The 25,771-nt window shown below is 41.6% G+C and overlaps 2 protein-coding genes across 3 annotated transcripts in view; one reads left to right on the forward strand and one right to left on the reverse strand.

The window, feature by feature from the left end:
• Positions 1-6,522: 6,522 nt before the first annotated feature.
• LOC134653883 (SET domain-containing protein SmydA-8) overlaps positions 6,523-25,771 on the reverse strand; it is a 39,942-nt gene continuing 20,693 nt past the window's right edge. Inside the window, exons 1-10 of one of the 2 annotated variants that reach the window (XM_063509244.1) lie at positions 21,062-21,136; positions 13,457-13,611; positions 12,782-12,919; positions 12,126-12,287; positions 11,386-11,575; positions 10,501-10,701; positions 9,633-9,862; positions 7,843-8,102; positions 7,395-7,498; positions 6,523-6,667 (exon numbers count right to left, since the gene is read on the reverse strand). In XM_063509244.1, the coding sequence (XP_063365314.1) occupies positions 6,527-6,667; positions 7,395-7,498; positions 7,843-8,102; positions 9,633-9,862; positions 10,501-10,701; positions 11,386-11,575; positions 12,126-12,287; positions 12,782-12,919; positions 13,457-13,611; positions 21,062-21,121 (1,641 nt within the window). In that variant the 5' untranslated portion in view covers positions 21,122-21,136 and the 3' untranslated portion in view covers positions 6,523-6,526. Of the gene's footprint in view, positions 6,668-7,394; positions 7,499-7,842; positions 8,103-9,632; positions 9,863-10,500; positions 10,702-11,385; positions 11,576-12,125; positions 12,288-12,781; positions 12,920-13,456; positions 13,612-21,061; positions 21,137-25,771 lie in introns of those variants that run through there. The other variant, XM_063509245.1, reaches the window with a different exon arrangement.
• Positions 14,705-19,112, forward strand: LOC134653882 (uncharacterized). Its single transcript, XM_063509243.1, has 2 exons — positions 14,705-15,582; positions 18,999-19,112. The coding sequence occupies exons 1-2, from the start codon at positions 14,756-14,758 to the stop codon at positions 19,009-19,011; spliced, it is 840 nt and encodes a 279-aa protein (XP_063365313.1). The 5' UTR covers positions 14,705-14,755; the 3' UTR covers positions 19,012-19,112.

The raw sequence follows: 25,771 nt of genomic DNA on the forward strand, positions 1-25,771 counted from the left end.
ATCCTTGCTCTCCGCACACACCTGCCTTGCAGCTGCCACGCCTGTGTTTCCTGTTAAGACATTTAAAACAAATTTTGTTATTCTTCGCCCATTCCCATCGAGCCGCGACACTCATACCTAACACACGCCTACACTCTGTGGCCGGGTGTACGGCACCACAACAAAGACAAGGTTCTGTTTTGTCAGTTGTATATGTTTGCACACGATTTGAGTTATTGTTATTATACTTGCGGACCGCTCCACCACTTGACAGCTGATTCGATGCCGGAGGTCGTCGACCTCCGCGCGCGTCTTCACGCGAAGGCGCCGGCGCACCGCGACGAATGCCGCCTCCGCGCGCATGGCTGTACTGTAGTTCTTTATCACTTATGTCAAGCAGGAAGTTAACCATAAGCGTGAGCTCGGATTCGGTCTCCTCGAGCTTATCTTCTGCATATTCACACCACCGCGATCGCACGTGGGGTGACAGGCGTTCCGTGATTTCTCGTATAAGGAAGGGATTATTTGCGTACGCACGTCGATTTAAACTTGCAAGTGTCGTCACAATGTTCACTACTTTAATGGCAAAGTCATTTAGGTCCACCGCACTGGGCCCTAGGTTCGGTAATTTACGTAGTTCGTTCAACGCTTTATCTATTAAAAGGTCGGATCTGCCAAAGTTTTTCTTCAAAACTCTTAATATTAACTCTGGATCAGCTGACGACGCTAACATATGCAGGACGCAATCTCTCGCTTCGCCCTTAAGACAATGTCTTAGCCGGGATAGGTTCTCCCAATTGGTAAATTTATAGCGGCTGCTAGATTCTGTATAAGCAGTATAAAATGTAATCCACTCACTGGGTAGTCCTGTAAATATGGGCAAGTCCCATACTTGCTTCGACGACGTCGGTCTGCTGTTCAGGGCCACTAGCTGTGTCATAATTTGTTCTAGACTGGCCGTCGCACCCGATGACTGCTCCCGTGAACTACATTTGCAGTAATCGGCACATTGCACTTTATTATTACATACTTCGTACTGTCGGCGTTCGCATGTACGGTCGCGTACCTCTACCGGCCGTGCGGGCGGCGTGCGCACGCGGCGGGTACCCGGGGTTGACTGGAATGGCGGCCGCGCAGGCTGCGCAGGCCGCGCGCGCTCGGCCTCGGCTCGCGGCGCATGCGCGATCGTAGGCACGGGCACGGCGTGGCGCGGTGGGCGCGGAGCAGACGCGCGGGGCCCCCCGCCGTCCGCGTCCGGACTTGTTTCGTCGTTATCACTCACGTTCACGTTGGTATGATTTTCTTCCAGCCAATCATTTATAGTGATATTAACCATCGATTTGTTAGACGAACTCGATCCAGTCTCTTTCCTTTCAATTTCGAGCTGACTCAGCTCGATTTGATGGTCTAGCTCTAAAAGCTCGCGTTCAATTTGAAGTTCGCGCCGAGAAATCTCAATTAGCCTCCGTTGAGATTCTTGTTGTGCGATCTGTCTACGTAGCTCCACGATAGACGTACGCGATGCTACAGATGCTCGTGAGGATCGACGGCGTTCTTTTAGCACTGGAGCAGAACTCGGCGGCGCTGCGCGGGGTTCGTGGTTCAAGGTCAGGATCGCATCCGCGCGCGCTGGTGAACCGGGGAGTGAGGCCGCTCCGGGATCAGGGAGCGGGGCCGACGGGCCAGGTTCTTGTCCTCGGGCTAACCTTTCTGGAGCCCTCCTCGGTGTTCTCGGCATTAGCAATACCGATTGGGGCGTGTCCTCTCGATCGTCGGTTGGACGGGTCTGCTCGGAGCGCGGAGCACCTCCGCCGGCCGCGGCGCGTGTCGCTGCGGCTGCGGCCTGGGCCTCGCGCTGTCGTTCTAGCTGCTGGCGTTCCATTTCAGCTCGTCTGTCGCCGCTCGGGGACCGGATCGTCACGCCCATTTTAACATTATTCGTACTACACTGAATTTATGGATCAAAATTACACTGCACTACTGACTGTTCATGAAATAATTTTAACCGGCGATTTAACGGATCACAACTTATATCCGGCTTCGCGAAGGACCACAACTGTAGGAGACGGTCGCCTACAGAGACATCTACGATAGCTCAAGGTTCAAGGGTTCAAAATCAAAAGGGATCTGATTGTATCTGTTATAATAATGGTTCTTATGGAAATTACAAGGATCACTGTAACTTAGGTTCACGACAACACTAACTTAGGTCTAAGCTTGGGTTCTAGCCTAGGATCGGGTCACTTAGATTCGCGTTTTAATCGTTCGGGTCCTGAATAACAACTAAACTGTTCGGTTTGGGTCCTGGTCACAACTAACTCGAATTTTACAGGCCCGCTCGTATTTATACGTTTGCGAGTGTAGACTTTTAGCCAATGACAATCGCAAGTTCGCGGCTCTCTCCATGGTAACTTACAGAGACCAGGATAGTTTACACACACATACAAACCAAGGGACGCGTCCGATCTAGCGACTGTGATTGGCTTATGCGATTTCGGTAAAAATGCACAAGTTCAGACTTATTTGCTTGAATTTTCTCTTTCAATTTGGTAAGAATCTAGGTTTCCTACTTCGAGCTAAATCGTTCAGCTATACTATTATATGTTATTAGATGCGTCTACTTACGCTCTATAGACTGGCAATAGTTTAAACAAGTGCATGATTACGGTCTAGCTACAAGGTTCAGATTAATGAGCCAAAATCTGCCAAGAATGACAAATGCTAGGCACGCTTTCTCGCCCTACGGTTCGAGGAGAGATGTGAGAGTCTAGATTTTACCTAGATCAACACCGTTACCTTTTCTACAATGATAATCATACGTACTTTTAGCTATAGTTCTAAGCCTGAAGTAGGTATGAGTATCAAAGTGTTTCTCCAAAATAATTGGAGAAAATTACCATTTTTATACCTGTCTAGCTCACACACTCTCTCGCTCTACTGGTGACCAATTAGAGGGCGAAAAAGCTGGCTTTCGCCGTGGTATCGGCGACCACGTAAATATAAATGGAATGTAGGCATAATCGGGCTCATTATTATTATGACTGGGATAGAGACAAGGTTCTAGTACTCATTTTAAAACTAACGGTTCAGTTAGGTCTTAACTAATTACAAATTAGGCATAATACATGGTCTACCTAGGTCTTAGGCTACCTCCGTTGATCAAGATCTTTATTTTTAGCTATTACAACTTAAGTAAGGAATTGAATTTATATCTTAGGGTCATCTATGTAATAATAATAGGTACGGTCGTGGTCAGCGGGTCGGCTGTCGCCCACACTTTATCTGACTAAAGAAGTAATTAAGTAGTTGCTATTTTTAGAATATACCAACAATTTGTTTTTAGGTTACTCATGTCAGTGAGCACAGTTCTGGACAGTTCTCGATCAGTATGGATCACAGCCTATACCATAACCAGCTGATATAGCTATATCAGAAGCGTTAGTAGTTTAGAGGTAAGGCTTCCGGCTTCCAAACCTTCTTACTAGATGTCGTTAGTGGTATCAAAAACTTATTGATTTTGAAAGATGTGGAATGTCTAAAACAATTTCATGCTTCGAATTTGACAGCTAAACGAATTGACTCGTGCGTTTCGGTTTATTAAGTGGTAACTTTGGTTATCAAAAGTTGATAATTGGAAATTCATTGACCACAAAACATACGGCGCAGTACAGCGCCATTGGTTTCGGCTGTCAAACTAGGGGCAACATTATCTCTTAGACCTTCTAATGTGGTAGGTATTGACCACAACGACTAGATTAGGTACCTACTTATAATTGGTATATGGTCGTTTCGGCTATATTATATTAACATTTTAGCCATAACAGTTCTCACGGTTAGTTTCACTAGACTTATATCGGCCGGGATATGAAAGATAATCATGGTTCATATCCGGGTCGATATAAGTCATTTTAGCTATGTTTATTTACTAATACTCACACCTTCTTCTTTTTAGTTACCTATATTCTAAGAACTGGTAGTAGATGGCGTTATCTATACCAAAATCATATAATAAACGTATTTTAGGCATGTAGTTTAAAGTACAGCGCCAATAGCGCCATCTATGTATTGAACTCTTAAGGAGAGTAACTGGACGGGTGAGAAGGCGCGACCATGCATTAGAATATTTACATATTCTTTGTATGTAGGTACTTAAATGTGTATGAAGGTATGGTATGAATACAGTGATAAGTACAAAAATAAAACTCAGAATATGTTTTTATTTAAAAAGTATATTTTAATAATAACATTAAATTAGTATCTAAAACAAAATTTTTTCTGTATACAATTCACACGATCATTAATTTGTCTTTTATTAGTGGAAGGAATGAATATAATTTCAAAAAAATTATAATAAAGGTAGAGATTCATAAAATAGATATTTTGATATAATTACAAGATAGCATACATAAAATATAAAAGTATATTAATTCATAATTCATATAAGTTTGTATAGTCAGCTTCTAAGAAACTAAATTTATTAGAACCTTGTCATTTTGCCCGTTGCTTCAAACATGATAAATTAAAAGTGTGTACAGTAAAATAATTTAATTTCGTACCTTGTCACAGTGACAATAGTACGAGATTTCTAGCGACTTTCATATTGATTTTCACTGTAACAAGGTACGAAATGGGTCGGAAAATAAATTCTTTGACTGTATCTCTATTATTTATCTTCATCCTCACCTTAAATATGCAAGAGCAATAGAATTATGTATAGAAATCTTAGTGTTTTATGATATTACTACCATTTACTAGTGACTACTGAAGCTGACTCTAAACTAAAGAACGTTTTCCAAAAAATGTGTACATTTCATTCATGTTTTCAAAATATTGACTTCTTAGGCTCATTTTACTTAGAATCATTTGTACATTCACGCCTCATACATAAAAAAATGTGTCCAAAGATTTCCTTTCCAGATCGTCACATTCTTGTATGAATTTTTTATTTATTCGTATGAACGTGACGCACTGGAAAAAAAAAAAATACAAAATTTTGGGACACCTTTTTTCATGTATGAGGCGTGAATGTACAAATGATTCTGAGTAAAATGAGCCCAAGAAGTCAATATTTTGAAGACATGAATGAAATGTACACTTTTTTTGGAAAACGCTCAATTATACAAGTTAATAAGTAGATCACATTTAAATTTCACAGAAAGTGTTTACTTAAATCTAAAGTTAGTTTGAGTAGGTAAATGTTGAAGTAGGTATTAGGCAATAATAATTTAATTTAGTAGGTACCTATAGTACTATTATTTTAACGTTATTATACATGGTTTCGTTCCAAATTATAACTGAAAATATGATTGAAGATGAAGAACATTTCTAGAACAACATATGTAGAGCTAAAATGTTAAATAAATACTTCTCAAATGCTAGCGTCTCTAGCGGACCGAAAACAATCTAAAATTATAAATTTCAATAAACCTCATCATCAAAAAGTGCCCTTCAACTGTCAGCTAAAGAACACAACAATTTTGTACCTTTCATATCAATTATTGTTCGAAGACATAAAGTGGTCACTTATCTTATAGTAAGATTTTTCTAGGCACCATTTATAAAGTTTACGTCCGAAGTCAGATTGTTCAAGTATTTTAATTTCATTAGGCAAGTGGTTAAATGAGTGAACAGACATATTTATAAAACACACTCTTTCTTAAGTAAGCTGTTTTGTGATCAATGGGATAGCACAAGTTAAAGCCATGGAGTTTGGACGTTATTCTCGGATTGCTTTTTTGTATATTAAACTTGTGTAGATTTTTTTTCACAAAGACAGATTTCATATACATGTAAAGAGGGGACCGTTAGTATTTGTAATTCGTTGAACAATGGCAGGCACGAGTCTCTACTTCGGGCGCTACAGATCGCCCTTACACATTTTTTCTGCAGCTTAAAAACTCTGTTAATGTCTTTGCAATTGCCCCATAAGATGATGCCATAGCGGAGGTTGGACATTATATGGCCATGAAATGCCGTTATCGATGCTTGCCTGGAAGCGATATTCCTCAATCTACGCAGAGCAAAGATAAACCTAGTTAATTTCTTAATTAAGTGCTCAATATGGACTTCCCAACTATTGTGACACTTGAATGTACAACAAATAAAGATATCGCTCGGGTCCCCTTGACCGATATGATGGAAAGATTTGCTGGCTATGGATGAGGTCTTGGTGGCTCAGATGGCAGAGCGCTGGAGTATCGATCCAGAGGCTGTGAGTTCAAGTCTCATCCAAGGCAGTAATTTTTCCACTTTTAAATTTATTCTAAGCTTAATAGCATCGTTCGCAGACGTTTCTGCTTGTTAAAAAAAAATGTACAACAAATGTCAACAGATTAAAAAAAAACGATCAGCAAAAACATTAAGGTGCGTTTTCCAGTCCAACCGGAACACAATTAGAGTCCGTCTAAGCTAACTAAATTTGCATAACTTGAATAGAAAAAAGTGAGGAGTGTCATTATAAACATCATATTTTCATCGATGACATGAAAGATGACAATACCACACTTCGGTCATCATTGCCATGCAGAGTTAGCTTGGGCCTCTACGCTCATGAGATCTTGCCGATGATTTGCTCCCAAGTCTTGATCTTCTTGAGGGCATCTTTGGCGGCGGATGCCATCAGACCCTCGGAGGACTGGGAAGGCTCGAAGCCGAGGATCAGAGCGGCTTCGGAGAGGTAGCCTACGATCTGAAATGGAAATATATGTAGTCAATTTGTTTTGAGTATAGTTTGTAGCTTTCTAATAGACCCCGAAGGCTAATCCTATTGTCTATTGTTCAGTAAAACCGCACGTGCTACTTACCTGCAAAAAAGGGTCCTAGTTATTATATTTGGCACCTGAGCGCGGGCTAGTCCAACGCTCAAAAAACCAGTGTAGGTGCGCTCTCCGATAACGCGCCTTTGTTACGCATCTCGATGACACATTTTAGACTGGTTCTGTAGCGTTCGACTCGCCGGCACTCAGTAACCGAAGTACCGATTTTTTATGCAGGTGGTTGTGGCACGTGGCACGAGCGGTTTTTCTTAACAATAGACAATAGGATTAGCCTTCGGGGTCTATTAGAAAGCTTTCTAATAGACCCCGAAGGCTAATCCTATTGTATTGTGTTTGTAGCTACAAACTATACACTAATTTAACAGAATGCTTGTTAAATATATTAAAAACGGGTCACTCACGTATACTAAGTTGAAAACGCTCGACATGTTTCACTCCGTACCGAGGAGCGTCATCAGGAGCTTGTGTTAACGGTAAAATACGTGAGTGACCTGTTTTTAATATACATTGTGTCTCTATCACTTTTCCATATTAGTGTGACAGTGACAGTTGCGTTTCATTCGCTACGGAGCGTTAGCGATTGGCATGTTGTACGGGGCTTGTGCTCTATTATAGTGTCCCTGCCTGTCCTGTCCCTACCTCTTTCAGCCTTGTACGCAGCTCGTCCTTAGAGATGGATTTGCTCTCAAACTTGCGTGTGGTCAGGATCATCAGTGGTGCGTGCAGCTCGTACAACGTCACACCTAAAATCACAACAGTTTCATGTGACGTAACTTAATTTGAGACAAAACAAATGACATCTGGTTTGAAGTATATAGAGAAAATTTAAAGACCACGACCTTCTGATTAAAAGATGCATTAGAAAGATTTTGACACTAAATCTGAAAAATTCAATCCTAGTAGTTGAACTGTGAAAAACTTTACTAAGTCTATGATAGTTAATAGATTTCGATTTGCAGAGTCTTGCATTTAGGTAAACTTTATGAAACTAGTTTCGTCGAGGAAACTTCGTTAAGGAAATGAATTGTTAGAGGTAGTTGCTTATTACGTATTATCGCGAAATTACTTAATTATGCTCAGACCTTACCTCGTAACCTAGAATATCCCGGCTCAATAACATCGAAGGCCTTCATCAGCTCACGGCACACCTCAATCTTTCTATGCAGCTCTGGTTCCGGCATCTCATGGATGAGGTAGCTCGCCGCTTTGCCGTAGAGCTGCGACAACGAGTGCAGCGCAGACAGCCGCAGGTAGTGCCCCCCGTGTATGACGTTGCGGTATTTGTGGAGAAAGGTCTCGAAGCCGGGCACGTCGTTAGCGTCGATTTGTTCAAACTCGTCCGTTAGCCTGGATGCGAAAATTGCGATGGATTTTTTGAAGTGCAAACTTCTTTAGAGGCGCTGGGCGCTTTTTGAGGTGGGGAAAAAATGATAAACTCGAGACAGTGTAACGCGATCTCGTGACACCGTAAGGGGCGTAAGGCGATCACGTGACCGTAAGCCTACGGGGCTCATAGGTGGCCACTCATAATTTAAATGGCATTTAAATCAATAAAGAAAAACTCAATGTTATTTGACATTTATATTGCGGACTCCTTTTCAAGACTTTACCTATGTTCAAATAATTTGACGTTGTCATGGCAGTATGTAAATAAACATGTCAATGAAAAAGTGTGATGTTATTTGAGAATGATAATAATATATAATAAATAAATAGAATACCTCCGCTAAACGTATATAAACTGTATCGTGTTACCGGGCGTCGGTAAAATAGTGAGGTGAGTTTTCACTTCTATCGGCACTCCCGGAGTGCAACCGTTGTTGCTTGTTTTATACTACATCGGTGGCAAACAAGCATACGGGCCGCCTGATGGTAAACAGTCACCGTAGCCTATGGACGCCTGCAACTCCAGAGGTAATAAAATTGACATTGAGCTTCATAGATGTGCCGGAGTTTTGGCTGTAGGGTGTCGAGTTCTTGCGGTTCCACAGCTGGCTCCGTAACACTGCGAGGTTGCATATCCTCCTAAGGCCCAGCCGTACAACCGAAACACCCAAAATTTGCCACTGAAATTTGAACCTAAACCGTAGGAAATAGAGTTTTTGATTTTGCGTTGTTTGAAAATTGAACGAAACAAAGCAAAAGCGACACTGTTCCAACTGAACATGGTTTAAAATTTAAATTACATCGAACTGAATAGGTAGGTACTAGAGGTAGGACCTTGGGCCTTAGGAGGGTATTGCAGCCATAATTTGTTTTGGAGTTTGTAGTTTTAAGGCATGCTAGTTTTATTTATGGGCCTAAAACTGTTTGAAATAGGTATGTAAAGATTTTTCATCTCATTTATTCGGACGACAATGTACCTACTGTCTGTTAAAATATTTTCGCACTACCTTGACAGAGGAGATTCCACAACGCTACAATTGAAAGCCATAAAAGTGGTTAGAAGAGTTTTTTTCTTTTAGGAACTAATGAAGTGGCTAGGGCGTAACGGATCTAAAGTGTTAGACCATAAACCGTTTGGTTAATAGTATACCATTAGTAGCAGAAAGTCAGGAGTTACCAAATCCAGTGACTTTGGACCCTGTTATGAGCTTTGCTGATATAGCGAAGGAGGGAAAATGGAAGAAACTAGTGAAGAGGTCAAAACCTGCACCGAAGAATCGTCGTGTAGGCATGATGGGCAAGGCCGATACCAAGACCAACTTCAAAGCTATCGATCCGAAGATTCCTATTATGATTACGAACGTACACAAGGACACGTTAAAAGCTGACGTAATAAACTACATACGTGAGAAAACTAGTAGCGTAGTGACGCTAGAACAAATAGTGATAGTGAATCGCCGGAGACGTGGACGGACAAGGGAAATAACCAACCTTTTTAGCAGCAGTTGAACAGCAGCCGCCGACATACTGTAGCTGCATCCATCTATACAACTCCACGGTGCCTCGGGGTCCAGCGGCGCCGTGGGCAGCACGCGCCCCGCACACTTGGGGCACCGGAAGGCGCTGGCGAAGGTGCCGAGCTCGGTGGGGTCGGCGCAGCGCCGGCAGCAGCAGTCGAAGAACTTGCTGTGTTTGATGTGCTCGCGGCGTTTCAACGTGCCCTGGAACAAGTTAATGGTGTACAACAGTGGTTCCTAACCTGGGGGTAATTACCCCCGTAGGGGTAAAACTGCTATTTTACGGGGGTAATAAGCTAACCTAATATAACAATAAACCAACGTACACGTTTTATTTTTTATTACCATTGGGAGGATGGGTAAAATCAGGTTCCCTAGTTAGTCATGGGGGTAACCGAACTGAAAAGGTTAAGAACCACTGGTGTACAACTATTCAAAAAATTCGTGCTATAAAAAGTAATAAACAAATCATCGTGCGTTTCAATTTCAACCGCCTCCACACACACACACGTTTTTATGAATCAGCTTTAGATTTTCCCCGCTGGTCGCGTGTGTCGCCGTTACTGTCTTACAGTCTACGTAACTCTACACTAAGTGTGACGAGCTAAAGGCCATCACATACAATTACGTCGGAGGGGTGCTGACTTGCAGCGAGTGTGGCCTCACATTTGCTGCAAAGATTGGTTATGTCAGTCACCTGAGAGGGCACCAGCGACGCTCTCAGCGGTAGAAAGCAGTCACTGTGGCCGAAAACGGCTAGGAGGTGATGATGATGACTGTCTATGGGGCCTAAAGTCATCTTCTGAATAGACCTAGAACCTAGAGAGCCTAGGCCACTGTACCTGTAACGTATACGCGTAGCACAGCGACAATAAGTCGCCAGCCTTATGTGGCACGGCTGCTCGTATGGTAAGAGGTCTGTTTGGCTTCGCCTCGGCGTCCGTGTGGGTTGTACTAGGAGTGCAGTCGTGAGCCAGGAGATACGCTCGGTCGTAGAGAGCTCGCGCGTTAGCCCCACCTCCGCCGACTTCGAAGGCGTTAACCTAAAAACGATAAGAATAATAAGAACTTTCTATATACCTGTCTTTTTTTTCACGATATAGGAGGCAAAGGAGCAGACGAATCTCCCGATAAGCAATTACCGTGCCCATAGACACCTGCAACACCAGAGGGATTGCAAGTGCGTTACCGGCGATTAAGATAGTAGTCGGCGTTTAAGGGAGTACGTTCTTTTCTTGAAGGTTTGAAGGTATATGTATTTATCCAAGCCTCCAGCCGTTACAGCATTATTCTCCCGTTGATGGGCCAGAAAATCAGATCGTTTCCTCCAATCTCCAAAGTACAAGGGTTTTCAAGCTGCCTATTTGGGAGGGTTTACTCATGAATCGATCAAAAGCTGAAGCGCTGGTGGCCTAGCGGTAAGAGCGTGCAATCCGGAGGTCGCGGGTTCAAACCCCGGCTCGTACCGATGTTTACTAGTCGCTTTTCGGTGAAGGAAAACATCGTGAGGAAACTGGACTAATCCCAATAAGGGCCTAGTTTACCCTCTGGGTTGGAAGGTCAGATGGCAGTCGCTTTCGTAAAAACTAGTGCCCATGCCAATTCCTGAGATTAGTTGCCAAGCGGACCCCAGGGTCCCATGAGCCGTGGCAAAATGTCGGGACAACGCGAGGAAGATGATGATGATCACTGTATCAAAAGCGAATCGACAAAACATTAATACCAACCTCAAGAATTCCACAGATAGTGTGCACCTCTTCATCATCAAACCCCATTCTCCAAGCTTTAAGCCGGCTTAACACATGGGTCTCGTTGCTAGGCCAGATATCAGGTCTTTCCTTACGAAGGGCATTGTGGGCTTCCATGGCTGACACCGCTGCCCATTTGGATGGGTCCGCCTTTTTTAGGAGGAGGCACCTGCAATGTAGAAATGTTTTAGCAGAGTAAATGGTTCTAGTTTAACTGGGAGGGATTTGGGTGATAACATTGAGGTCTACTTTACAGGAATGTGAACATGTATTATTAAATCGTAATGGCGTTATTCATAAACGGCTGCTAACTTAATCAGTTGATGATCGTCGTTGACGATGATCATAAACGGATTAGAATAACTTAGCAGTCGTTTATGAATATAGCCATACAACGGTAAATGGTTAGCTACGGGCGGGCTTCGTTGTCTTTAGTTTAGTCTTCGTTGTCTATACCTATTAGCGTTAGTCTTCAAATCGAAACACAGAAACAGGAGAAAATTGTGATGTAAGTACATACTCATCATACATTGCAGGCCTGATGAACCCGACAAACTGTAATAATATACCTCTACTACAGTTGCATACTTTATTGGTGAAAAACGCCCAACATCCTTACTTTCCATGATTAACTACTATTAATAGGTTTCCAGTTAAGCAGGCCGGAAATGTATTTGAAATCCAATGACTAATAAAATGTATTGAAGTATTTGAGGTACCTTAAAGGCATCAACGCGTGGTACGACTCCTTCAAGTCCTCCATGTCGTTGTAGTTGGGAGGGCACTTCTTCAACGCCTCGCACTCGTGCGTGGAGTGCCCGGTGTACCGACCTCGGCCGAAGCACGTCTTGCTGCACAGGGGCCATTTACAGCCGTCACACCTGGAAAAGGTTTACGTATTTCTTATTTTATAAGTTTAGGACCACAAGGCAAGGCAATTGTATCCTAAAGGCAGAGGTAGACCAAAGAGATGGTAAGATGACATTCATTTTGTTTATATTGGCGAATAACAGATGACAGTCTTTATACGTAAAGTATTTATTAATTATATCTACTATCGGCCGTGCCCCCGCCAAGACGAGACAAAGGGCAAAAGGCAGTGCATATCTTTTCGCGGCAAGTTTCGTCGTCTTTTCGAACCCTCGTAGTTTCGGCTTGGATAATGCTAGAGATATTATTTGACCTTTGATTTAGAACTAAATTTGTCCACCTTTTACGCAAAGATTGCTACTCGTAAGAGCTCGTGCGCACGTTTCCGCGACTAGGTATGCATGCACGGTGCTGCACATCCTCGCACTTCCTCAGCTAGAAATTCCTCGTTCTTCTTGTGTGAATTGAATATACAGTCACTTCAACTAAGCCATACTGAACTCACTTGTATAAGGCCACGTCATGCAGCTCGCGGTAGCACCCGAGGCACACGATGGGACAGCCTGCACACGGGCCCACGGCCAACGCGGGCGCTTCCAGGATTATCTCCCCGGCGCGGATATTGCGACGAGCCACTAAATACCTGGAAAGTATGATCACATTCTTACATCGATATTAAACTTCCGAGAGACATATTTTAAACTGTTTATACGACAAAGGTTTCACTTGAATTTTTAGTCGCTATTGGCGACATGTTGCACGAGTTGCACGAGTTGCAGTCGCCGCGAGCACTCGAGCCTGAAGATGGACCCCCGAAGGGCCCGAAACATGTCGCCAATAGCGACTAAAAATTCAAGTGAGTGAAACCGTTGTCGTATAAACAGTTCACATTCTTACAGTTTGAACTCAAAGTAATTTGAGGACCGGATATGATGGTCTCACTTGAACATACATACATATGCGTGACGTTTGATCACGTCTATAACCTGGTCCATCATACGCCTGCTGGTGAATGGTGGCAGATACAAAGCAGAGATTGACTTTTGACGATTGGACAAAAAATATATGTTGTACTTAATTCAAGATGGCGTCCCTTGTTACACGAACTAATATAGTAGACCAATGACATTGGACCTATAACAACTGGTAGGTAACAGTTTGTTGTAACATATGGCCATACCGTCCCATAACATCCGAGTGTTTGACCTCGTAGCACAGGTCAGGCGTCGGTGGGACCTCCTGGACCTCCTGGACCTCCTGGACCTCCTCGGCCTCGACTTCGGCCTCGGGAATGTTCTCCTTGTTCCTTCCATCGCCTTTCCCGCGCTTCTTTTGCTAGAAAAAAGCAATGACCCATTTTTAACAATACTTAAGGTTATAGACTATATGTATATATATAAAATAATACCGTAAAATGGGGTGAGTAGGGTCAAAACTGAAATTCAAACCTCGATAACATTTTATTTTTACATATGAAAACTGAAAGGTGTATAATAAGTGTTCCGGACGTTTGTATTTTAGTTTTTATTTTATTTTGGGTAGTTCCATTTCATAACTTTGACGATAAAGAGGAAAACCCACCTCACCCCGTAGTGCCTCGTATTTGGGGTGAGAGGGGTTTTCATACAAAGGTGATTTTGGAAGATTGTTGGATCGATTTTTTTGTTATTATGCGTATTACTATAGCTCCATTTTAAATTGGAATACATTATTTTTGTAGCAGTAGCCTTAAAATCCCTTCTCACCCCCCTCTCAAACCTTCTCTCCCCATTCATAACCCACCTCTCCCCGCGAAACCTACTCACCCCATTTTACGGTCATAATTTATAATTAAATAATTTATAATTTATAGCATTATTCAAGCTCGATGGGTAGGGTAACAGGTGTCATCTGCATATAATTTATAACCTAAAAACGCCAAATTTCGAAAAAAAAAACACAACGGGTTGCACTCCGGGAGTGCCGACAGAAGTGAAAACTCAATGACTAGTCCAAAATGTCTGCAGCACTAGGTATGTATAATTGACCCATCCTTTCTACTGAAAAACTTTAGTTCCGAAATTGCTGGTCAGTGAGCTTGTTTAAAATTAGAAATTCAGTAGCGTTAATTGTTTAAAATTCGAATAGATATTGTAAAGATACCTTGCAGACCTCGCATCTAAATATTTGGTCATGATATTTTGAGTTTTATTCACCAGTACTAGAGTTCACTTTTATTAGCGATTTCATCAAGATGTAGCTTTATTGAATTATATTTGAGTGATATAAAGTCAGTATGTAACTGTGATATTGTGGTGTATTTGCATGTGTGCGCCCGCACGCACACAGGCGCGGCTACTTGTAATGTACAATTACGAGTAATAAACGAGCATCTATCAGAGCCGGTTGTTTCACTTGTTTCACTTAAGTACTTTTGCATATACCTCACTGGCGACGATCCGCGTCTTACCCGCGTGTGTATTTAGAAATAACCGTTATAATGGCTACTAAAACTTCTATCGGAAATTTAAGTCAGTTTGACCATAATACCCAAGAATGGGAAATTTTCAGTAGTCGTTTGAAGCAGTTCATCGTTTTAAACGAAATTAAAGATGAGATGAAACAGGCAGTGCTACTGACACACCTGCATGACGATACATACCGGCTATTGAAGAACCTTGTGTACCCAAAAAAGGTAGAAGTCGTTGGGTACGACGAGCTGTTGAAGGTGCTCGACGGTCATTTTACTCCGAAGAGGTGTACCTTCGCTGATAAGAGCAAATTCTACGAGGCAACGCGTGACGTGGGGGAGAGTGTCGAGAAGTGGGCGGCTAGGATCAGAGGACTCGCCGTGCACTGCGAGTTTGGAACCTCGCTGGACATGCTGCTGCTGGACAAGTTCGTGCTGGGGCTACGCGCCGGCAAGGAGCGCGAGCGACTCTTCGAGCAGGACGTCACCACGCTCACGCTGGCGAAGGCGATGGAGCTGGCACAGCAGACGGAGTGTGCGCAGAAGGCGCGCGCAGACGCGGTGGCCGTGACCGTGAAGCAGGAGCCGGTGTACCGGGCGGGCGCGCAGCCGTCCGCCGGCCGCCGGGACCCCGAGGCGAGGACCTGCTCGGTGTGCGGTATGAGGAGCCACGACGAGAGTAGGTGCCGATACAAGTCCTACCGGTGCCAGCTGTGTGGTGAAAAAGGACACCTCAAGAAAGTGTGTACTTCCAAAAAGCAGTCCAAGTGTCGTGTGAACAATGTTGAAGCAACAGAGTTCTCGGCAGAAGGTGGAGACTGTGATAATTGCCAGGAATGTAAACTTCTAAGCTTAAGGTACGTTAACTATAAGCCAATATTACTTAATGTATCTATTAATGACCTTGAATTGAACATGGAACTGGACTCGGGCTCCGGTGCTACCATTATTAATGACAAATTATACAAAGAAATGTTCCCTAATGTTTCATTATATAAAAGTGATTTAAAAATGTGTCTATACAATTATCATAAAATAACGCCAATAGGTTTTTTCGTTGCAAAAGTAAAATTTATGTTAAAAGAAAGACTTTTGAAAATTTACGTTATAAAAAACGGCGGTCCGCCAATATTAGGCCGTGATTTTATGACAAAGTTTAATTTGTCATTCACTGTAGATAACAAATTTGTTACAGATGTAAACATTAATCAGAGCTCGAGTGAGGTAACAAGGTTGTTAAATCAATTTAGGAGCTTATTCGAAGAAGGGTTGGGCAAATTTAATAAGTTCAAAGTCCACTTGCAATTGAAAGAGAACGTTAAACCTAAGTTTTTCAAACCGCGGTCAGTTCCGTTTGCTCTAAAAAAACGGGTAGAGGAAGAAATCGACCGGCTGGTAGATTTAGGTATACTCGTACCGGTTAATTTTTCTGAATACGCAACGCCTATCGTGCCTGTTTTGAAGGAAAATGGCAAAGTCAAAATTGCAGGAGATTTCTCGGTCACGTTAAATAAAGACATGGTTATAGATAAGTACCCGATGCCGCGTATAGAGGAGGTGTTTGCTAAAATAGGCGGTGGTGAAAGTTACACGAAATTAGACCTTAGCAACGCGTACAATCAGTTCGTTTTGTCTGATAGCTCTCAGGCGCTTACGACCATTAGCACCACGAAGGGTCTTTATAAATATACTAGGCTAGTATATGGTCTCGCCAACGGCCCTGCTATTTTTCAACGCGCTATGGAGTCGTTGTTGGTAGGTATTGACGGAGTCAGCTGTTGGTTGGACGACGTGTGCGTAACGGGACCGACGAACGAAATCCATTTGGCGCGATTGCGAGAGGTTTTGACTAGGTTTAGCGATGCAGGTTTAAAGTTACAGAAAGAGAAATGTGTTTTCTTAGGTGGTAGTGTAACTTATTTAGGCTACGTTATCAATAAAAATGGCTTACAAACGTCTCAAAAAAAGGTGGAAGCTATTCACAAAGCACCAAGGCCGACTAATGTAACGGAGGTAAAGAGTTTTTTAGGACTCGTAAATTATTACCGTAGTTTCATACCGAACGCGTCGAACATGTTAAGTCCTTTACACGAGCTACTGCGCGCGGAGGCCAAGTGGGAGTGGGGACATTCACAAGAAGAGGCGTTTCAGGCAGTAAAAAAGGAGCTGGGCTCCGAGCGCGTGCTGGCTCATTTTGACCCGGAGGCTCAGCCAGTGCTTAGTGTGGATGCAGGACCTGGCGGGTTAGGTGCCCTTCTGGCACAACGCGACCCGGCAACCGGCGCAGAGCGCCCTCTCGCGTTCGCCTCGCGCTCGCTCAACGCTAGCGAGAGGAATTACAGTCAACTTCAGAAAGAAGCGGCGGCAATAATATTTGGTGTTAAAAAGTTCCACCAGTATCTGTATGGAAGGCAAGATCCGTTCGTTTTAAAAACCGACCATAGGCCTTTGTTGTCAATTTTCGGCAAAAATAACGGCATTCCTGTCATGACCGCTTCCCGGCTACAGCGTTATGCAATTATTTTATCAGCGTACAATTATAAGGTTCAGTACATAAGTAGTGCGAATAACCTCGTAGCTGATTATTTTTCTCGTGCGCCGTTGCCTAACATGGAAAATGATGGCCATAACGAAGATAACGATGACGTGTCTTATTTAAATTTTTTAGATGAAAGTGTGACTCCCGTGACAGCTGATAAAATAAGACAGGCTACCGGAAATGACACCACATTAAAAAAAGTTTTTAAGTATATGAGTCTCGGTTGGCCGCGAAAGATAAGCTGTGCATCTATTCTACCTTATTTTAGATGCAAAGCAGACTTACAAATAGATAATGGTATTCTTTTCCGCGGTCACCGGGTGGTTATTCCGACAGTATTTCGAGATCAGCTGTTACGTGAATTGCACACCGGACATTTAGGTATTGTCAAGACAAAAAGTATCGCGCGCGGTAAGATGTGGTGGCCTAACATTGACGGCGATATCGAGCGCTGGATCGGCTCATGCGCCGCGTGCGTGGCCGTGCGCGCCGCCCCGCCCCGCGCCGCTCCCGCGCCCTGGCCGCGTCCTCCCTCTGCCTGGTACCGGGTGCATATCGATTACATGTCTATTCATCAGAAAATGTACTTAATTGTCATAGACGCCTATAGTAAATGGTTAGAGTGTCTATTGATGGACAAAGGTACTACTACTCGAGCGCTGATATGTAAACTTAAGGAAATATTTTCCAGATATGGCGTACCGAATGTCATTGTATCCGACAATGATATTAAAATTAATTCCGCCGAATTTAATTCATTTTGCGCAATGAACGGCATTCGTTACGTCACTTCTCCAGTTTATCACCCGGCCAGCAATGGCCAGGCCGAGAATTCTGTGAAAACATGTAAAAAGATGATTAAATGTATAGATAAAACAGATAAGTCACAAGTAGAGGATAAACTGATGGGTTTATTATTCGAGTACCGTAATACTCCCCATTGTTCTACGGGTCAAACTCCAGCGAGTTTGATGATGGGCCGTAATTTAAGATCACGGTTGGATCTCGTGATACCAGATGTTAATGAAAGTATAGATAAAACTGTTATAGACGATTGTAGAAAATTTAATGTCGGGGATCAAGTATGGGTTAAATGGTTTACTGAAAAAAAAGAGATCTGGGTTCTAGGCACCATTCAAAATAAAATTGGTAACAGAATGTTTTTGATTTATGTGCACACTAAAAATACTGTATGTAGACGCCACGTAGATCAAATGCTATCGTATACAGGTGGTCCATCTGACGTGATTAATGTAAGCGAGGATGCCGGGGCTGACGAGGACTCGTGGTCACCACCAGTCGAGCCGCCGCCGGCTCCGGCCGCCCCCGCGCCCCCGGCGGCGTGCGCGCTCCCTCCGCCCCCCTCCCCACGGGCAGACAGTCCTTTACGGGCGGATGTACAGCCGCATGACGTAGTGAGCGATGAGGCCGATGAGTATTACGATACAGGGCTCTCTGGGGAGGAGGAGGAAGTAGAGGAGCGTGAGGGGCCGCGCGCGCCGGCCGCGGAGGTGCCGGAGTGCGCGGTGGCACCTGCCGCGGAGGAGGCGCCCGCGCCCGCCGTCACTGCCGACGCGCGGTTGCCGCCGCCGCTTCCGACAATTACTAGACCGAATTTAAGGCCTAGAGATAAAAAGATTAGTTATAAGAGTTAATGTTATTATTTTGTGTGTGTTAGTTATTATACTTATTAGGTAGTATTAAATACTGATGTATTGTTTATTATATTGGCAGGTCTTACAATTAACGGTGGAGAAATGTGGTGTATTTGCATGTGTGCGCCCGCACGCACACAGGCGCGGCTACTTGTAATGTACAATTACGAGTAATAAACGAGCATCTATCAGAGCCGGTTGTTTCACTTGTTTCACTTAAGTACTTTTGCATATACCTCAGATATCCTCGTATTTCAGCCCGTACAAGATTAGAACCTTTTTCATGTAATGTCATCAATGATATTATATAACCATAGATAGGTTATACTCATACTTGAGGAGCACAAAAAATAATTCCATATTTATTTCTGTGCCTCCGAAGAAATTTGTTATTTTTGATTAATTTTCTCATTCCATTCATCTTTGTCACACTCGTTGTTAAACATAAGGTCGTCTCTTTCTCTTTCGGTGTGTCTAAAGGCAACATGTCCTAATTTGTCACAGGGTAAACGCTTCAATTTTGGAACGCCTATAACCTATCTTGAGTTATAAATCATTGAATGTCATTGAGTTTTTCTTTATTGATTTAAATGCCATCTAAATGAGTGGCCATCTAAACCTTACGGTCACGTGATCGCCTTACGCTGTCTCGAGTTTATCATTTTTTCCCCACCTCAAAAAGTGCCCAGCGCCGCTAAAGAAGTTTTCACTTCAAAAAAAATTTAATTACAGCTGTCAGCGTAGCCATCGAGTTTGAAAAATACAATCCTATGATAAGAAGTAATTTATTACAAAAATAGACAATTAATGATATTAACATTATTAGGCCTAGTAATTTAAAACCAACGTAATTACGTAAGGAGTATTTACGTTTAAAGATGCGCAAACACTAATTGGGTTATTTTTATTTTTTTTTAACTAGGTTTAGCTACCTACTGAAACAACTAAGACATCCGTCTATCAAAATAAATCTTGAAATGCAGTAAAACGTACTCGTAAAGTTTGCTCCCGGTTACTTTGAACCAAACGAACAAAAATGATTTATCATGCGAACAAACAAAACGTTTCGCCATCGCCCGAAAATAATTCGAATAAAAATTTGATTGTCAGAGTTAATAAACAAAATGCCGGTTTAAAATTAAGCAACACGTCTTCACGGCACATTCCTGCTGTAAAATATATGTTTCCGCTAAATGGTGACACTTCTGTATTTATATCAAAATAGCCTTAGGTTACCATCTGCTCTTGAGTCAAGTCACGTAGGTACCAAACAATACATTCGTTGCATCTTTACAAATATGAAAGAAAAGTACACAAACAATTTGTCACCGTCATTTTTTTCCTAAAATTAGATCCCCTTATTTGAATTGTATTATTACTCTTAATTGTATTATGCTTGAAAAAACAAAAGCAAACTAGTTAACTATTAAACGTAGATTTAAAAAAAATGGTTTGTCTGTAAAGTCGGTTTACGGACGATAATTTTGCGTGATAACGTCATAAGAAAACATTGATGAAAAATTGCATACTTTTATACGTTACCATGGAGATCTCTCCACAACGTTACCATGGAGATCTGTCCACAACGTTACCATGGAGATCTGTCCACACAGTGACACTTTTTCGTGCATGCTACCGGTGTTCATCGATTTATAAGACGTTATCACGTCAAAAACAGCAACATACACCAAAGTTTACCCAAAAGTACAAAAATTCTGAGCGCAAGATAGGAAAACAATTGAACATCATGGATGTAAGTAAGTAACATTCTCAATCTTGTCCCAGCAAAACTAAATTACCAAAAAAAAAACGTGACAACGATAGGTATATTTATTAATAAATATTTATTTTGAATTCGAATTTCAAAATAACATGGTTTCTCGAAGTTACAATTTTAAACGGATATAAAAGGGGTAGCGCGTTTGCAAAAGCGCAGTGAGCTAAGGACAGCTAGGGCAACAACCTGTAGGGCTAAGATGGCCGACTCTTTATCATTTGTCACCATGGCTGTCACGTTCTAACAAATATGTTGAAAGTGACGCATAGCATGACAGGTAATAAAAATGAGACCATGATAGCTGGTCGGATGACGTCACGAGAGCGATAGCACGAAAAGCTAACGAAAACAAACGACAAACTCACTCTGAATATACGGCGAAACATCCAAGCGGATCCCGGCCAAATGGCAGGAATCTCAGACATGGACGCAAAACTGAAGAGTGAAGTGACGTACAGTATCAATGGTAGGCGTTGTCTAGATGTATTCTCGGCGCCACTTGACCGTGCCAATGGTCGGAGTAAAAAGTTTCATAATATATTTGGCAGGATAGGTTAAGGTTCCGATTTGTGGGCGGAAATACGGAATCCCTTTTATGGAGTGCTGGTCAGGTAAAAGGAGCTAAAGTTTTAAAGGAAGATATGCGATCGGTCAATTCGGTCAAAACTATCAAGTTTAAACTATCTTTAACAACCTTACCTAAAATGGAAAGAAAAAGCTTTTTGCATTTATGTCTATATATTTATTGTTGTGTTTTACGACCGCTTAATTTCTTTGGTCATGATTCTGCATGTGAAGCTAGTGTTCCTGTGTCACACTTACATACTTGTTAGAACGTGACAGGCATGGTGACAGGCGATAAAAATGTGACCATGCTAGAACCGCTGGATTCAAATTACAATATTTTATTTAATATAGTAGAATGAGTAGAAGAGCTTTTAACTCTTACCCTGTACTTGGGCTTACTGCACGAAACGAATATATTGTAACGTTTTTAATGTTTTTATCGCTTGTCGCTACACGACATGAACGTGACATGATGAATACAATATTTATATTTTTGAGAATTTTGACTAATTACAATACAGATTAGCCAAAGTAATTACTATTTTTAACCCCCGACGCAAAAAGAGGAGTGTTATATGTTTGACGCCAATGTCTGTCTGTCTATTTGTCTGTTTGTCTGTGGCATCGTAGCTCTGGAACAGATCGACCGATTTCGATGCTGTTTATTTTATGTGAAAGAGAGTTTTCTTGTGGTGGTTCTTTAGCTAATATTATTTAAAAGGATAGATCAAGCTGCAGTTTGAAGAATTTTCTAAAATTGTGTAAGGCATATGGCATATAGCGTAGCATTTTTCATTTAATAGTTACTGTACCTACTGAAACTGGTCTAACTGTGGGTTTAAACTAAACAACTAATGGAGAACCATTAGTAATACTGTAAATCATAAGTCAACGTCCGAGATTCCAAATGGCTTGGTGCCTGATATGTATTTATAGTTACCCTTAGCACTTGAAAAATACCGTGCAATTGGACCATTTGGAGATTAGGAAAGAAAGATCAAGGGCACAGGGCTTTTAACGGCCCGGAAATCGTTTTCGGAGTTTAATTCTGTAAAGATTAAAATACAGGGTGGAATCGTAAATGTTATTAAGTCATTTAACCCCGTTTTCCTCCACGTGGCGAGTTACTATGGGATTTAAATCTAAAAATAACGCTCAGCAACAGACATATAAGATCGCGAAAGTTAACCAAGATTAGTAAATTAGTAAAACAAGGTTCCATCATTCACAAACATTATACACACATACGCCCTTGTTCTCTCAAGGTTTTAGATTTTATTCCCGTCCCGTTAATTATTATTATCACATTATTCTTGGCAGTTGTGCTCGACTGCAGCATTGTTTAGCACTTGGAGTCGATTCAAATTGCCTTAATAATATAGTGGTAGAGAAATAGCAATGAATAATATAGTATTGCAAGCAGATTGCAAGCGTTATACAGTGTGCAAAAAGTTTATGGGCGCAGCATAGGTTCCATTTTTATCGGCTGTTACTATGCCCGTCACTTTCGCAGTTTTTTTTTATGGCGTTCTATTAATTTGCCAGTGTCATGTCGATTTGTGTTATCAATAATCCAAAATTTCGGAACGCGAATACATACTTGTGAGAACGTGACTTACGTGACAGGCATGTTGACAAGCGATAAAATGCGACCGTGCTACCGCCGCTGGAGGGAAACTGAGTTAAAACCTTAAGTTGAACCTAATTTTACTCAAAGGAAACATTCTTTTATTTTTAGAAATTACCAAAACTGCATTCACATTTTTTAAATTAAAGTTATAGGAACCGTGGCATGCACATCATAAACTCACGCTAGAACGGTCTGGATTCGGGCCGAGGCGTACGAAACTTCGTTCTCTATAATGTCTGGTTTTTGGAACACTGATCCGATCGCTGGAATGGAAAGATTCGCTCGCTTTTGGTAAGCTTCGGTAGCTCAGTTAGTTAAGAGTGATCGGACCGGCTTCCGAAAGGTCGCAAGTTCGTGTCTTCCCTGAAATGATCACGCTCACCATTTTCTCGACAATTTTCTACTAAACGCATCATCAGTTATTTCCTTAGCGTTAAACGAACCTGTACAAATAAACACACAATCATGACAATAGTAAACCTTCGTGCAACTCCAAGCAACACTCTCAATTGGCCATTTGTATAACTTACCACTTTCCAATAAGGTTTAAATTTGCAGTTCACAAACGATACACCCCGTAAATGAGTAAGATACGCTTATTAGAAGTAAACATGTTTGTATTCCTATTTTCCTTGGCTCATGGGAAACGTGTGATACTTCGTAGATATCTAAGTTATTTTGGTAGTTATGGATATTCAAGGGTTATACGTTTTATAGGTTCTGAGATATATGAATCAAGATCTGGGTGCGGTGCCAACATGCCAATCGTTTATGCTCAATTTTATAACAAAAACAAAATCTGGTAAACTAGATAGCAAATGAGCAATTTATCACAATAATGTGGATATTAAATTAAAATAATATACTATGGAAATTATACAAAAATACAGGACCTGAAAGTTTCAAAGAAATTTATTTTTCTTAACTTCCAAAAAGTAAATAAGTAACCTGGATACCATTCGATTCCTTGCATTTTATCTAAAAAAAGATTGTACAGCAACTATATATGTACATAAACGCAATATTTCACCGACAAAAAGGCAAATTTCTTGTTTTGTCCATACTTCAAGATGCTTTATGTGACAGTGACGTCACGTTCACATATCAATTTGTTAGGAGCGTTTCGCGAGTGAAGTACGACTGTCGGACTTTGACTATCATTTTCTGACGTTTGTATTGCTTTTAATGCAGTGGGTCCCATATAGACATTTGATCCCAAAAACAAACCTGATCGATTGATACCATTAATAAAAAGTCATGTACCCTATTATGCATGCGTGTAATCCGAGTAGAGTTATGGGCCGCTTATGTGGGGTATCGTGAGAAGTATTGGCCTGTACCTATTGTAATAAATGTATGAAAATGAGAGCTTATAGGTCTGAGCCAGCCTAAATATTCCATGATTCATCTCCACTTCCCCAGTGATTCGAGGAAATTACGTAGGTTCTGAAATAACTGAATCTCTGTATCTTTGCCCATCAGTTAACGGGTTTGAGCTGATTTCATCAATTTATATGTATATTGCAAATGGCACTGGCAGATCGGAGTTTTCCATTAATTTTCTATTAGTGAATAAGATGTAAATTTCACTAAAAATTTACGTTAGAATATTTATTATGAAGACAAGGGTTCTGTCTTCTGTGTTGTCGTACCGACACAACAAGGACAACCAACCATAATACTGCCCTCATAAACCAATTATGTACCTATATTAATTGCCACTTGTAAATATTTCCCCCACCACCAACGTCGTACATAAACCAGTACATACTAATCCATACTAATGTTATAAATTCGAAAGTGTGTCTGTCTTCACGCTTACCGCTGGAACTGATTTGGTCAAAATTTGGTATGGAAATAGTTTGGGCCCCGAGAAAGGACATACGGTTGTCTGTCTGTCTGTCTGTTACCTCTTCACGCTTAAACCGATTAACATCAAATTTGGTATGGATATATTTTAAGAACAAAGGAAGGATATACCTAGTATAGTTTTTATCGATCGTCATCATCATCGCAGACAACGTCGCGGGCAGAAGCTAGTCAAGCTAGTACAGTTGCCATCAGATATATCGGAGGGGCCAAGGTGTTCACAATATTCTGAACAAGCACTCTGTAGCGAACCTCTTTGATTCGCTTACCTCCGCCTGCGAACGCAGGCCGGTAAGCCAATTTGACTGTGTGACAACTCACGGACTCGTAAATTATTCTTGTTTTGTCAAATGTTATTCGTTTTTAACTATTGAAGATTAATTATTTATATTTCTCTATAATAGTAGTCCCACAACTCTAAACGCCTTGATAATAGAGGCGTGTCCAGATATTTGTGAGCGCCTTGACCGTTCCGATATATCTGATGGCGACTGTACTGTACGCCATAAAATAAAACAGCCATTGCTTTTGCTGGCAAATAACATAATAGTCTCATACGAAAATAACCAGTGTAATAGAATCTAGTCATCGACAACCGCCATCAATTCGGGTTTATGTTCGTGTATAAAGGAGGTTTTTATTAGAGATGCCACGAATATTCGGCAACTATTCGGTATTCGGCCTATTCGGCCACTTTGCCGAATATTCGGTATTCGGCCGGATGTTGCCTACTATTCGACCGAATACCGAATATCTGTTGCACCTACCTAAAAAGAAAAATTGCACAATAAAAATAACTTAAAACTAGGTATTTTTAATATTTAGAATGTGTTCTTGGAAAGTTGTTAAATATGATGACCCTTTTTTGAGCATATATGTTGATTCAAAATAGTATTTTATGCAACCGTTGTTTAAAAGAGGTCAAAAAAGGCAAGTGGCGTGAGTAACAATTTGAGGCGAAGCCGAAAATTGTTAATAAAGACGCCACGAGTATTTTTTGACTCAGTTA

This window comes from Cydia amplana, chromosome 14, assembly GCF_948474715.1.
Source record: "Cydia amplana chromosome 14, ilCydAmpl1.1, whole genome shotgun sequence".
NCBI lineage: Eukaryota > Metazoa > Arthropoda > Insecta > Lepidoptera > Tortricidae > Cydia > Cydia amplana.